We start from the raw sequence: 10417 nt of genomic DNA, 5'->3' as shown, positions 1-10417 counted from the left end.
CACACCAAAACACAAAAGATTGCCTTTATATCCAAAGTTTATTGAATCAAATGGGTAAGGCTACAAGGACAGTGCCACAGCCACAGGGAGTGAGGGGTGGGGCGGGGTGTTCACCCTATCCCACAGCCATCAGTGGTAGCAACTAAAGCCCTCAAAAATAACTCTACACGTTCCCCCAACTCCATTGCATGGTCAGGATCGAAACCGGCCACTGTTCGCATAGTCCCACCCACCATCCCACGCCAAGTGTCCGCTGTTTAATGTTGCTTTCGCCGGAAAGAGCACCCTGTAGGGAGGAAATGCAAAGAGTCATTAAGATCAGACGGAAGCAGGTTACATTTAACCAGGATTGCCCTGAGGTTTTTTTTCCTCCCCTAGAAAAACCATTTTTGATCCGCCTCCTAGGACATCATCCATAAACAAAGCCTACTAGAGTCAGCTCCAGTGGGGAGAACAGCTGTAAAACATTGGTCCGCATCATGTGTTGTTAAAACACACACTGCCATTCCTCTCCCATCCTCAAAAGATTGAAAAATGTCACCCCAAAAACACTCATCCATCGGAGTCTGGCTACAGTTCTCCGTGTTTCCACTCTTTATTTCGGACACAGGAATGCTGGCCAGCTCAACCGTCCCACTTACCTTCTGTTAACCTTGCCTTTCCACCAGTGGGCTGGCACAGCACAGTCGAGCAGCCGACACACAACACAACTGTCTGGGCGTGACTGAAAACCGTGGTGATTTTGTAGCAACCTGGAGCAAGAAAGCAAAGCAAATTTTTGGTGGGTTAAAAACTTGGCTTTTTTTGTTTTGTTTTGCTCTTGCAGCCACAAATCCTCCCTTTTCCATTCTAGCAACACCACCTTTAAAAATAAAATGAGTCTGAACTACTCCGTGGTCGTACAGCCTGAGAGAGACCACCACCAGAATAGCTGGAGCAATTGAGGCTCGCCCAGCCCTCCCGTCAGCCTGTGCATCATCTCGGGGGTCTTTCCTAAAGGACCTCTGCCAGGTTCCCACGTGCAGCCCAGCAAGCAGGGAGCTGGGTCATCCCCTGCGTCGCAAGCCTCCATGTTGCAAAGCATTCTTTCTGCAGCAGGAACGTATTAAAATTTTATGCAGTCCATCACCCTTGAAGGTGGTTTTGCCCAGTCCACGGACCGTCTATACACACACACACACACACACAACCAAAAATCCCACCCAGCAGCTCCAGGCATGAGATTTGTTGCTGATGCACCGTTGCTGGAGGTTTTTAAGAGAAGACTGGACAGGCGTTTGTCCAGAATGGAATAAGGCCTCCTGGCCTGGGCAAAGGGCTGGATTAGAGGACCTTTGAGGTCCCTCGCATCTCTTTTGTTATTCTGCATTCTGAGCAGGGGCTTGGACTAGATGACCTCCAGGGCCCCTTCCAATTCTGTTAGGGCGTATTGTGAACACTTGAGGGCTAGGTGACCTCCAGGGCCCCTTCCAAGCCTGTCGTTGGAGCAGGGGCTGGACTAGACCACCTCCAGGGGACCTTCTGACTTGCGATTCTCTTCTTTTTGAGCAGGAGTTCTAGCTAGGTGACCTCCGAGGCCCCCTTGCAACTTTTTTTTATTTTCTGTCTTTTGAGAAGGGGGAGCTCAACTAGATGGCTTCCTAGCCCCCCCCCGCCCCTTTCCAATTCTGTTACTCTCTACTCTGAGCAGCCGGGAGGGGGGGGGCTGGACTAGATGACCACCCAGGCCCCTCGCAACTCTTATTCTACGTTCTGTCCGGGGGGGGCCTCCGACTAGATGACCTCGGAGGCCCCTTGCAAACTCCTTTGTCTTGAGCTCGAGGTGGGGTGGGGGTGGGCTGGACTGGATGACCACCGAGGCCCCTTGCAAACTCCCTTTGTCCTGAGCTCGGGGTGGGGTGGGGTGGGGGGGCTGGACTGGATGACCTCGCCTTACCCGGGCACTTGACGTCCATGAAGTAGGAGTTGGGGCTCTGCACCAGGCGCTTCTTCTTGTGCTTCCGCTTCTCCTCCTCGGGCGAGGGGTGCAGGAGGTCCTTCGCCAGCTGGAGGGAGGGGAGAGACGAGAGGCCGTGAGACCCCCCCCGCCACAAAAAGGGGCCCGCTCCCCCTCCGCCCGCTCCCCCCTCCCCCGCCGCCATCTTGAGCCTGGCGACCAGGCGGCGTGGCCAGCGCGTCGGGCCCGGCGAGGAGGCCGGAGAGGCCGGCCAGGCGCCCCGCCAGGGTCCCCCGGGGAGCGGGGCCAAGGCAGGCGGGCCCGCGCGGGGAAGGCCGCGCCGGGGAGAGACGCACCGGCATCTTCGCGTGGAGGCAGCTGCGGACCGAAAGGAGGCTGGCCGGAAGGAGGCAGCGCTATATCCGCTGCGGGGTTTCCCGCGCACGGGCGGAAGTCCGCTCGGGGAGGGCGCGGGGGGGGGGAGGCGGGTGTGCGTGTCTGCGTGAGAGGGGAGGGAAGCGCCATCTTGGTGAGGTCTAAAAAAAAAAAGAAGGCGAGGTAGGGTAGCCGGAGCGGACGCCATTCTGGGAAGGGCATCCGTTTTCTCCTGCGGGCGCCATTTTGAGACGGAGCCTCCAAGGACAAAGGCTTCCCCTCCCCTTGTCCTCCTCACAGCCCTGCAGGGTAGGCTGGGCTGAGGAAGAAGTTTATTCTTCTAGTGCCATCTCAAGACACACACACACACACACACACACACACACACACACACACACACACACACACACACAGTCTCCCTCCCTTTGCCTTACTCAGCTCTTCCCTTGCCTTGAAGACTAACTAAGGCTCTAGTCCTCATGGGTCCTGACTAGAAAGCTATAACTGCCCCGCTTGGGGTCACACCATGATAAACCAAGTTTCTAGTCCTCTGGGATCTCAAGCCTCCTCTCCTCTTTTTTTTACCCCAGTGACGCTCCTGCCAGCCTCCCAGTTTGGTGCTTCCAGATAGAATTTGAACTCAGGCCGGCGTCCCCTGCCTAAATTGGGCTGGAAGAGTTATCATTTTTATCATGCCCAGCCAGTCTGCAGGGAGGTCTCTGGACCGTGGGAATGCCAGCCTTGCAAAACTGAGCAAGTCGGCAGTCCTCATGGAGGAGATCCAAGAGATTTGCCAAAGGAAGGAAATGAGAGGGGCTAAGCCACCACAGGGAGACCAAGCTGGCTTTGCTTGGGGGCAGCTGGAGACAGGGACTCTTTTCAGACCCATAAAAATATTCACTAGCCATTTCTATGCCAACAAACCAATTCAATCAGCAAAATTCCAAAATCAAAGTTTCATTCCCCACCCCACCCCATCTCAAGCAGAAAATCCAAAAGCGGAAACAAAATTAGAAGTGTTCCAAATCAAACAATTCTCTAAATCAATAACATTTCAGTCATGAGGATGAGGCAACAGGAACGATTCCATCCTTTTAAAACCCTCCTGTGATTTTACATTTTTTTTTATTGAAAAGTTTTACAGTACATTTTTGAATACAAAACCCCTCCCCTCCCCCTCCCCTCTCCCCAAACCTCCCCAACTCTCCCCTCCCCTACTTCCCAGAGCTAAATACAGGGTATAAAAATACAAACAAACATAATCTAAAATATGCAGACAACAATAAAATATTAAATTCTATCGCACTTTAACTCTTAATAAAATAACTACAAGCTAGTTATACATCATATAAATCCACTACTTATTCAAGTGCTAAGTGAAACTTTTTAGTCCCATATTTATTCTGGATATAATCAATCCATCTTCTCCACTCCACAATATATCTCTGTTGCGACTGGTCTTTCAAGTACGCTGAGATCTTTGCCATTTCCGCCAGATTGGAAACTTTTAAAGTCCATTCTTCTATAGTCGGCAGTTCTTCCTTCTTCCAACATTTTACATTTTTTGGTCCTCCTCAACAAAAAGAAGGGCAGCTTGCTAGGATGCAAATGGATGCTGGGGCAAGGCTGCCTCTTCCTTCTCTCTCCCTCGGCTGCCAGCGGTAAGGCACTCTGCCCATGCTCGGGGGCCGCTCTTTTTCTCACGCTCTGGAGCTCTCCAACTCCTCCTTTGCTGGGGAATGAATGAGTTCCCAGCAGTGGATGATGGATAGTCCCTCCTCCACCCCTTCTGAGTCAGGGGTCAGCCCCTCCCGCCTTGAAGGGGGGCTGCTTCCCTGCCCAGCTGGGGGGGGACAAGAGAGGGAGGGGTTTGGGTGTCCTTGTTAGAGGAGGAGGAAGAGGAGGGCAGAGGAGAACTTCAGCCCCTCCTTCTCCAAAGTTTGTTCCCGGCGGATTCTCGGCTTTTTTTCCCCCCTTGTTTTTTCCCCCCTTCCCCACAGACCCCCGCCCCAGGGAGGAGAGGGGCCAGGGCCCAAGGCCGGAGCGCCCCCTCCCCAAAGATGGCCAAATCTTACGACCACCTTTTCAAGCTCCTCCTGATCGGAGACAGCGGAGTGGGCAAGACGTGTCTGATCATCCGCTTCTCCGAGGACAGCTTCAGCGGCACCTACATCAGCACCATTGGTGAGGAGGGGGCTTCTGCAGAGCCCCCCAAAGCCCCCTGCCCGACCCCTTGCTCCCGCCCCCCCCAACCCAAATAGAGCAGGATTGCAAGGAGCAGCCGCTCAGCCGGGCCCGTCCATCCTCACGTCTCGGGGGTCTTCTCACCCACCCCCTGCACGGCCACCACTCCATGCCTGGGCTGGGGATGATGGGAATCAGGAAGAGGAGAAAACAGCTGGAAAGGGGAGGGCAAGTTGGGGTCCCCCCCAATCCAATATTTCCAACACTCTCCTCTTCGTAAGGATTGGGGTGATGACAAGCGGCTGCTTTTTGGGGGGGAGATGGGGGTCTTTTGGGGTGCAACTTTTCCATCCTCGGAGTTCCCGTCCGGGCAGAAGAGGCTGGGGGTGTTTGAAAAGCTACACAGTCCCCCCCCAAGAGGTGCAATTAAGAACAGGAGCCAGGGAGGAAACGTCAAAAGGAATACCCTAATTTTGGTTCCAGTCAGCACCCTCCCCATTTTTGGGGTGGGGGGGAAAGAAAAGAAATCTACACTCCATGAGGACTAGAATCTTGGCTGACTTTAGATTGGTGATGGAGCTCTGATTGGGCACTCCCAAGATCCCAAGATTATTTCAATCAATCAACGGACAGGGAAATGATCCCCCCACCTCCCCCCCATCCCGAAAAGATTGGAGACCCCAAACTCAACACAGGAGTAGGAAATGATTGCCGGCGGATTAAACCCGGTGGAAACTGTGAGTAAGAACCAATTCTGGTTTTTCTTCCCTGCAGGCATCGATTTCAAAATACGGACGGTGGAAGTGGAGGGGAAAAGGATTAAATTGCAGGTTTGGTGAGTGCCTCTGAGACAGTGGAGGTTTTGCAGGGGGGGGGGATTGTGGAAAAGAAAGGTGGATTATGGGCTTGGGAGTCAGAAGGGGGCAGTGAACAGCTCAGGGAGAAGGGAGGAAAATGGCATTTCCAAGCAAGGCTCTTTGGACCAAGGTAGGAAAATCTGCTGAAACTTTTGTAAAACAAGAAGAAAGAAAGAAAAGAAGGATTTTTTAATTATTATTTTGGAAAGGATCAGCAGCCGGATAGAAAGGGGGAGTTGTTTTTAACTGCAGGAGTCTCCAAGCAGAAACGGCTGGGGTGGTGGTGGCGGCGGCAGATGGGTTAGGGAGTTGGCTGTGCATGATGGGAGTTAGATCCAACATATCGGCAAGGCTCCAATTGGGGAGGCTGCGGTCACGAGCGATCACCAAATTGTGCCTGCAATCATTTTGGCAAACTAGCCCTCAACGACCGGAATTGGGGCCAGAGTTTCCCGTCGGTGAGCGAGGCGGCTATTAAGTGGGTGGCATCTGATTTAACGATGTTTTCATCGGTGGGGGGGGCGGTTTAAGCTTCTTCCCTCCTTCCCTTAAGTGAATCCGGCTGGTTTGGGAAGGGTTGCGAATGGCGACCGCATGATTCCCACACCTGTCGGTTGCCAAGCACCCCGTTTTTCATCCCGTGACCGCGGGGATGCTGCGACGGTCGTAAGAGCGAGGATCCGTGGCAAGTCGCTTTTTTTAAGGATAAATAAAATGAATTTTTTTTAAAGACAATTATTCCTTGCAGGGACACGGCTGGCCAGGAGAGGTTCAAGACCATCACCACGGCTTACTACCGAGGAGCAATGGTAAGGGGGCTGCCACCGCCTGGGAGACCCTCCCCCTTCGCAGGGTGAGGGGTTCCCATCCCTGATGGGCAGCAATCTGAGACATTTCGGGGGGGGCGGGCGCCAGAAAGAAAAAAACCAACCCAGTTCCAGACGTGCTTTCAGACAGCGAAAAAGAAATTTGCACTGCCAAGCTGTGCCATATGCACGATCGTGGGCCGTTTCCCATATAAAATTTGCTATTCCACTATTATTAAGTGGATGAAAAGATTGTTTTTTTCCCCCCTACCACGTCCAAAATATGAAATAGGCGGAGGATCAAAGAGGAGCCACAGGAGAGGAAGAAGGGGTGGGGAGGGAGGAGGAAAAAGAAACAACTAGACTTTAGTGCAGGGGGGTCTTCAAACCCTTTTATGACTTGTGGACTTCAACTCCCAGAATTCCTCAGAATTCCTCCGCTTCGGCGTGTGACACTTCTGGGTTCTGTCCCATCGGGGAGCAGGATGGAGAGAGGCCCGAAGAATGGGGAAGGGGGTGTCTGAAGGTCCTTCCCCAAGACTGCCTCCCCCCCCAATCAATCCCCAATTCTGTCCTAGGGAATTATTCTCGTTTACGACATCACGGATGAAAAATCCTTCGAGAACATTCAAAATTGGATGAAGAGCATCAAAGAGGTGGGTACGAAATGGGGCTGGGGGTGAGGATTTCAGAAGGGGGCGAGTTTGGGGGTCTGCAGCCAGTGCGGGGGGGGGAACCCCACCCCAAACGTTCAGCCCCATAGAATTCCCCACCCCCCACCCCATCCTTTGTTTTCATCCATCCTTGATTCAGATCCGGATGACCCCCCCCCCAAAAAAATGGGGTGTGTGTAAAGAAACAAAGGAAGTCCAAAACTGCCCCCTGGTGGTGCAAATCAGGAACAACTGAACTGAAGGGAATTAGAGGGACATTTGTTTTTTCACGGTTTTTACACTTCTTAATGGTTTGTTTTTAGGGCTTTTGATTTTTTTTTTAAAATGATTTTTGTTGTTCGGTTTTTTGGATATTTGGCTTCATTTGGCCCGTGGTTTTTTTTTAACTTCATATCAAAGTGCCATCTGTGAGATGAACGGCTGTAGGAATTGAATACATGAGTAAATATTTACCAAATAGGGTGTCATTGTTTGATTTGGGGGTGGTGGAAGAAAATATCTCTTTCACCAAAAGAGAGTGACGGATGACCCATTTTGGGGATCCTGGTTCTTTCCTTCTGTCCTTCCTTCCTTCCTTCCTTCCTTCCTTCCTTCCTTCCTTCCTTCCTTCCTTCCCTTCCTATTTCCCAGAATGCCTCGGCCGGCGTGGAGCGTCTCTTGCTGGGCAACAAGTGCGACATGGAGGTGAAGAGGAAAGTCTCCCGGGACCAAGCCGAGAAGGTACCGGGTGCAGGAATTGCGGGGTGGAGTGCGTGGGCATGTGCAGAATGCAACTGGTTGACTTGACTTCCCGGCTTCCTTCCTGGCAGCTGTGCAAGGAGCACGGGATCAAGTTCTTTGAGACCAGCGCCAAGTCCAGCTTGAACGTGGAGGAGGTGAGGGGTCTGCTTGGCCTGGGGACACACACACACACACACACAAACCCGCCGGCCGGCCTAAAAAATCCACACAGACACATAATAAGCCTCCCAGACGCTCTTGGCCGTGGTCAGGAGATCAGGCAGCCGTGGCTGGATAGGTTGGGGACCCTGCGGAGGTGCTCCTGTTTTCTGCCTTAGGGGGGGGGGCAGCACAAGCAACGGCTTCTCCAAGCAGCAGCTGGCTGGAAACAAAATGATGGATGCCCTGCTCTGCGCTTCTTCTTCTTCTTCTTTAGGCATTCAATACTTTGGCTCGTGACATTCTTCTCAAATCGATCAAGAAATCAGTAAGTGCCACGTGGGGAGGAACGGGGGTGGTGGTGAGAACAGCCGGTCAAATGTAGCCCAATCCTCCTCCTCCTCTTCCTCCTCCCACCCTTTCTTCCTTCCTTCCTTCCTTCCTTCCTTCCATTCTATTCTCCCTCCCTTCCTTTTTTCTTTCCTTCTTTCCTTCCTTCCTTCCTTCCTTCCATTCTATTCTCCCTCCCTTCCTTTCTTCTTTCCTTCCTTCCTTCCTTCCTTCCTTCCTTCCTTCCTTCTTTCCTTCCTTCTCTTTTTCTTTCTTTCTCTTTCTTTCTTTCTTTCTTTCTTTCTTTCTTTCTTTCTTCTTTCTTTCTTTCTTTCTTTTTTCTTTCTTTCTTTCTTTCTTTCTCTCTCTCTCTCTCCCTTCCTCCCTCCCTCCCTTCCTCTTTCTTTCTTTCTTTCTTTCTTTCTTTCTTTCTTTTTTTCTTTCTTTCTTTCTCTTTCTCTCTCTCTCTCTCCCTTCCTCTTTCCCTTCCTCTTTCTTTCTTTCTTTCTTTCTTCTTTCTTTCTTTCTTCTTTCTTTCTTTCTCTTTCTTTCTTTCTTTCTTTCTTTCTTTCTTTCTTTCTTTCTTTCTTTCTTTCCTTCCCTCCTCCTCCTCTCCTCTTCTTCTCCTTCCCCCCTCTCCATTCTTTCTCCTTCCCCTCCTTTGTCATCTTCATCTTCTCTCCTCCTTCCTTTTCTTCTCCTCTCCCTTCCTCCTCCTCCTTTCCCACTCTCTCTTCTCCTCCTCTTCCTCCACCTTTCCCATCCTGGACCATCCATGATCCACCAGCCCCTGACTCTCCATCTCCTCTTCCTCCTCCAGGCGCAGCTCCCCAAGAGGCCTCTGGAACTCAAAGCCACCCCGAAAAGCAGCTCAAAGTGCTCCATGCTGTAACCGGCAGCCAGCCGGTTCGGAAAGGCCCCACGGCTCCTCCCCTATCCCTGGCCATTTGGCTTGGGTGGGGCTGTTTCTCCTCTCTCCTGCCCGCCCCCCCTCCTCTCCTTCTCCGACCCTCCAGACTCTTGAGTTGTTTCGGGCTGGACCCCGGAAGGACCGGGAGACATTCCCTAGCTTCTTCTTCGTCGTCGTCTTTTTTCATTTGGGGACTCTGCCTTTTAATTTTTGCACTTGCAGAAAGGGAAGGGGAGTTTGGGGAGGGAGGGGGTCCCTGAGGTGAGGGAGAGGTGGGAAAAGTGGGGAGGGGGGTGATAATAATTGGGTAAGCCACCCCCTTCCCCAAATCCCTGGATTCACCAGACATTTTGAGGCGGTGTTTGTCAAAGTTTGCAATTTTAAAATAGCTGGACTTCAACTCCCAGAATTCCCCAAGGATGGCTGGAGAATTCTGGGAATTGAAGTTCACCCATCTTGCTCAAATTGAAAAATACATAACCCTGTAGCTCTGCAGTGCCTTTAACAGACGTAGGAAAGTCAGATTAGGAATCTCTCAGCAGGAGGGGAAAAAACCTTTTGTAAAGTATATAAGTATATATCTATATTTATATATATATCTATATATCTGCCTGCTGGGAGTCTCTGCACTTTGGATGGGTGGAAACCCGGAATGCGACTCGCAGAATCCGGCACCCACGAGGGACTAGTCACATGCTGGGGGACCAAATGTCTTTTATAAATCTGTGAAGACGATTAAATATTTGCAGTTTTTCCGAACATCGTTGTGTTGAGAAGTAATTTTCTGGATATCGGCAAGAGGAGTGGGGCGAAGGGGAGGGAGAAACAGTCGTGGGGGGGGGAGCGTGAGGGTGTCTTTGGTCATTCAAATAGGAGCTTCTATCCTGACCCCTTGCAGAGAAAGGGAGAGACCCCTCATGTTCCAATCCATCTCGCAGGATTGTTGTTATGGGGAAATAGGAGGAGGGAGGAGGATTATGTATGTGTGACACCTTGAGTTACTGACAAAAGTAATAAAGGCAGCAGAAAAATAATAATAAAATATATTCATCTTTCTGCAGATGAGTGTTTAGTACATGCTGATAGATATAGATAGATATAGATAAACATAGATATATTGATAGATGATGGGTGGATAGCTAGAAAGATGATAGATGATATAGATAGATGATATAAATAGATGACAGACAAATAGATGATATAAATGATAGATAGATAGATAGATAGATAGATAGATAGATAGATAGATTGATAGATAGATAGATAGATGATAGATAGATATCAGATAGAAATACAGAGTGCATAGATGATAGAGATAGATGTATAGGGAGATAGATGATAGAAGTATCAGAATAGATGATTGATAGATATATAAACGGACAGACAGAGGGATAGGTGGAGGGACAGACAGAATCAGAAATATAGTGGAGGGACGAATGAATGGATAGATAAGTAGATGCACAGAT

The 10417-nt window shown here is 50.7% G+C and overlaps 2 protein-coding genes across 2 annotated transcripts; one reads left to right on the top strand and one right to left on the bottom strand.

Annotated features, from left to right (window-relative positions):
* Positions 1-19: 19 nt before the first annotated feature.
* On the bottom strand, positions 20-2392 carry RPS27 (ribosomal protein S27). Its single transcript, XM_083374555.1, has 4 exons — positions 2293-2392; positions 1937-2045; positions 642-752; positions 20-286 (listed from the first exon to the last, which is right to left on the bottom strand). Exons 1-4 carry the CDS (start codon positions 2296-2298, stop codon positions 258-260), a joined length of 255 nt encoding a protein of 84 aa, XP_083230681.1. The 5' UTR covers positions 2299-2392; the 3' UTR covers positions 20-257.
* Positions 2393-4260: 1868 nt separating this feature from the next.
* On the top strand, positions 4261-9698 carry RAB13 (RAB13, member RAS oncogene family). Its single transcript, XM_083374543.1, has 8 exons — positions 4261-4495; positions 5270-5330; positions 6101-6161; positions 6737-6814; positions 7463-7552; positions 7642-7707; positions 7989-8039; positions 8862-9698. Exons 1-8 carry the CDS (start codon positions 4372-4374, stop codon positions 8931-8933), a joined length of 603 nt encoding a protein of 200 aa, XP_083230669.1. The 5' UTR covers positions 4261-4371; the 3' UTR covers positions 8934-9698.
* Positions 9699-10417: the final 719 nt, after the last annotated feature.

Source organism: Vipera ursinii (genome assembly GCF_947247035.1).
Source record: "Vipera ursinii genome assembly, chromosome: 15".
In the NCBI taxonomy this organism is placed as follows: Eukaryota; Metazoa; Chordata; class Lepidosauria; order Squamata; family Viperidae; genus Vipera; species Vipera ursinii.
Note: the sequence above shows the minus strand (reverse complement) of the source record. Positions and strands in the feature narration are given on the sequence as shown.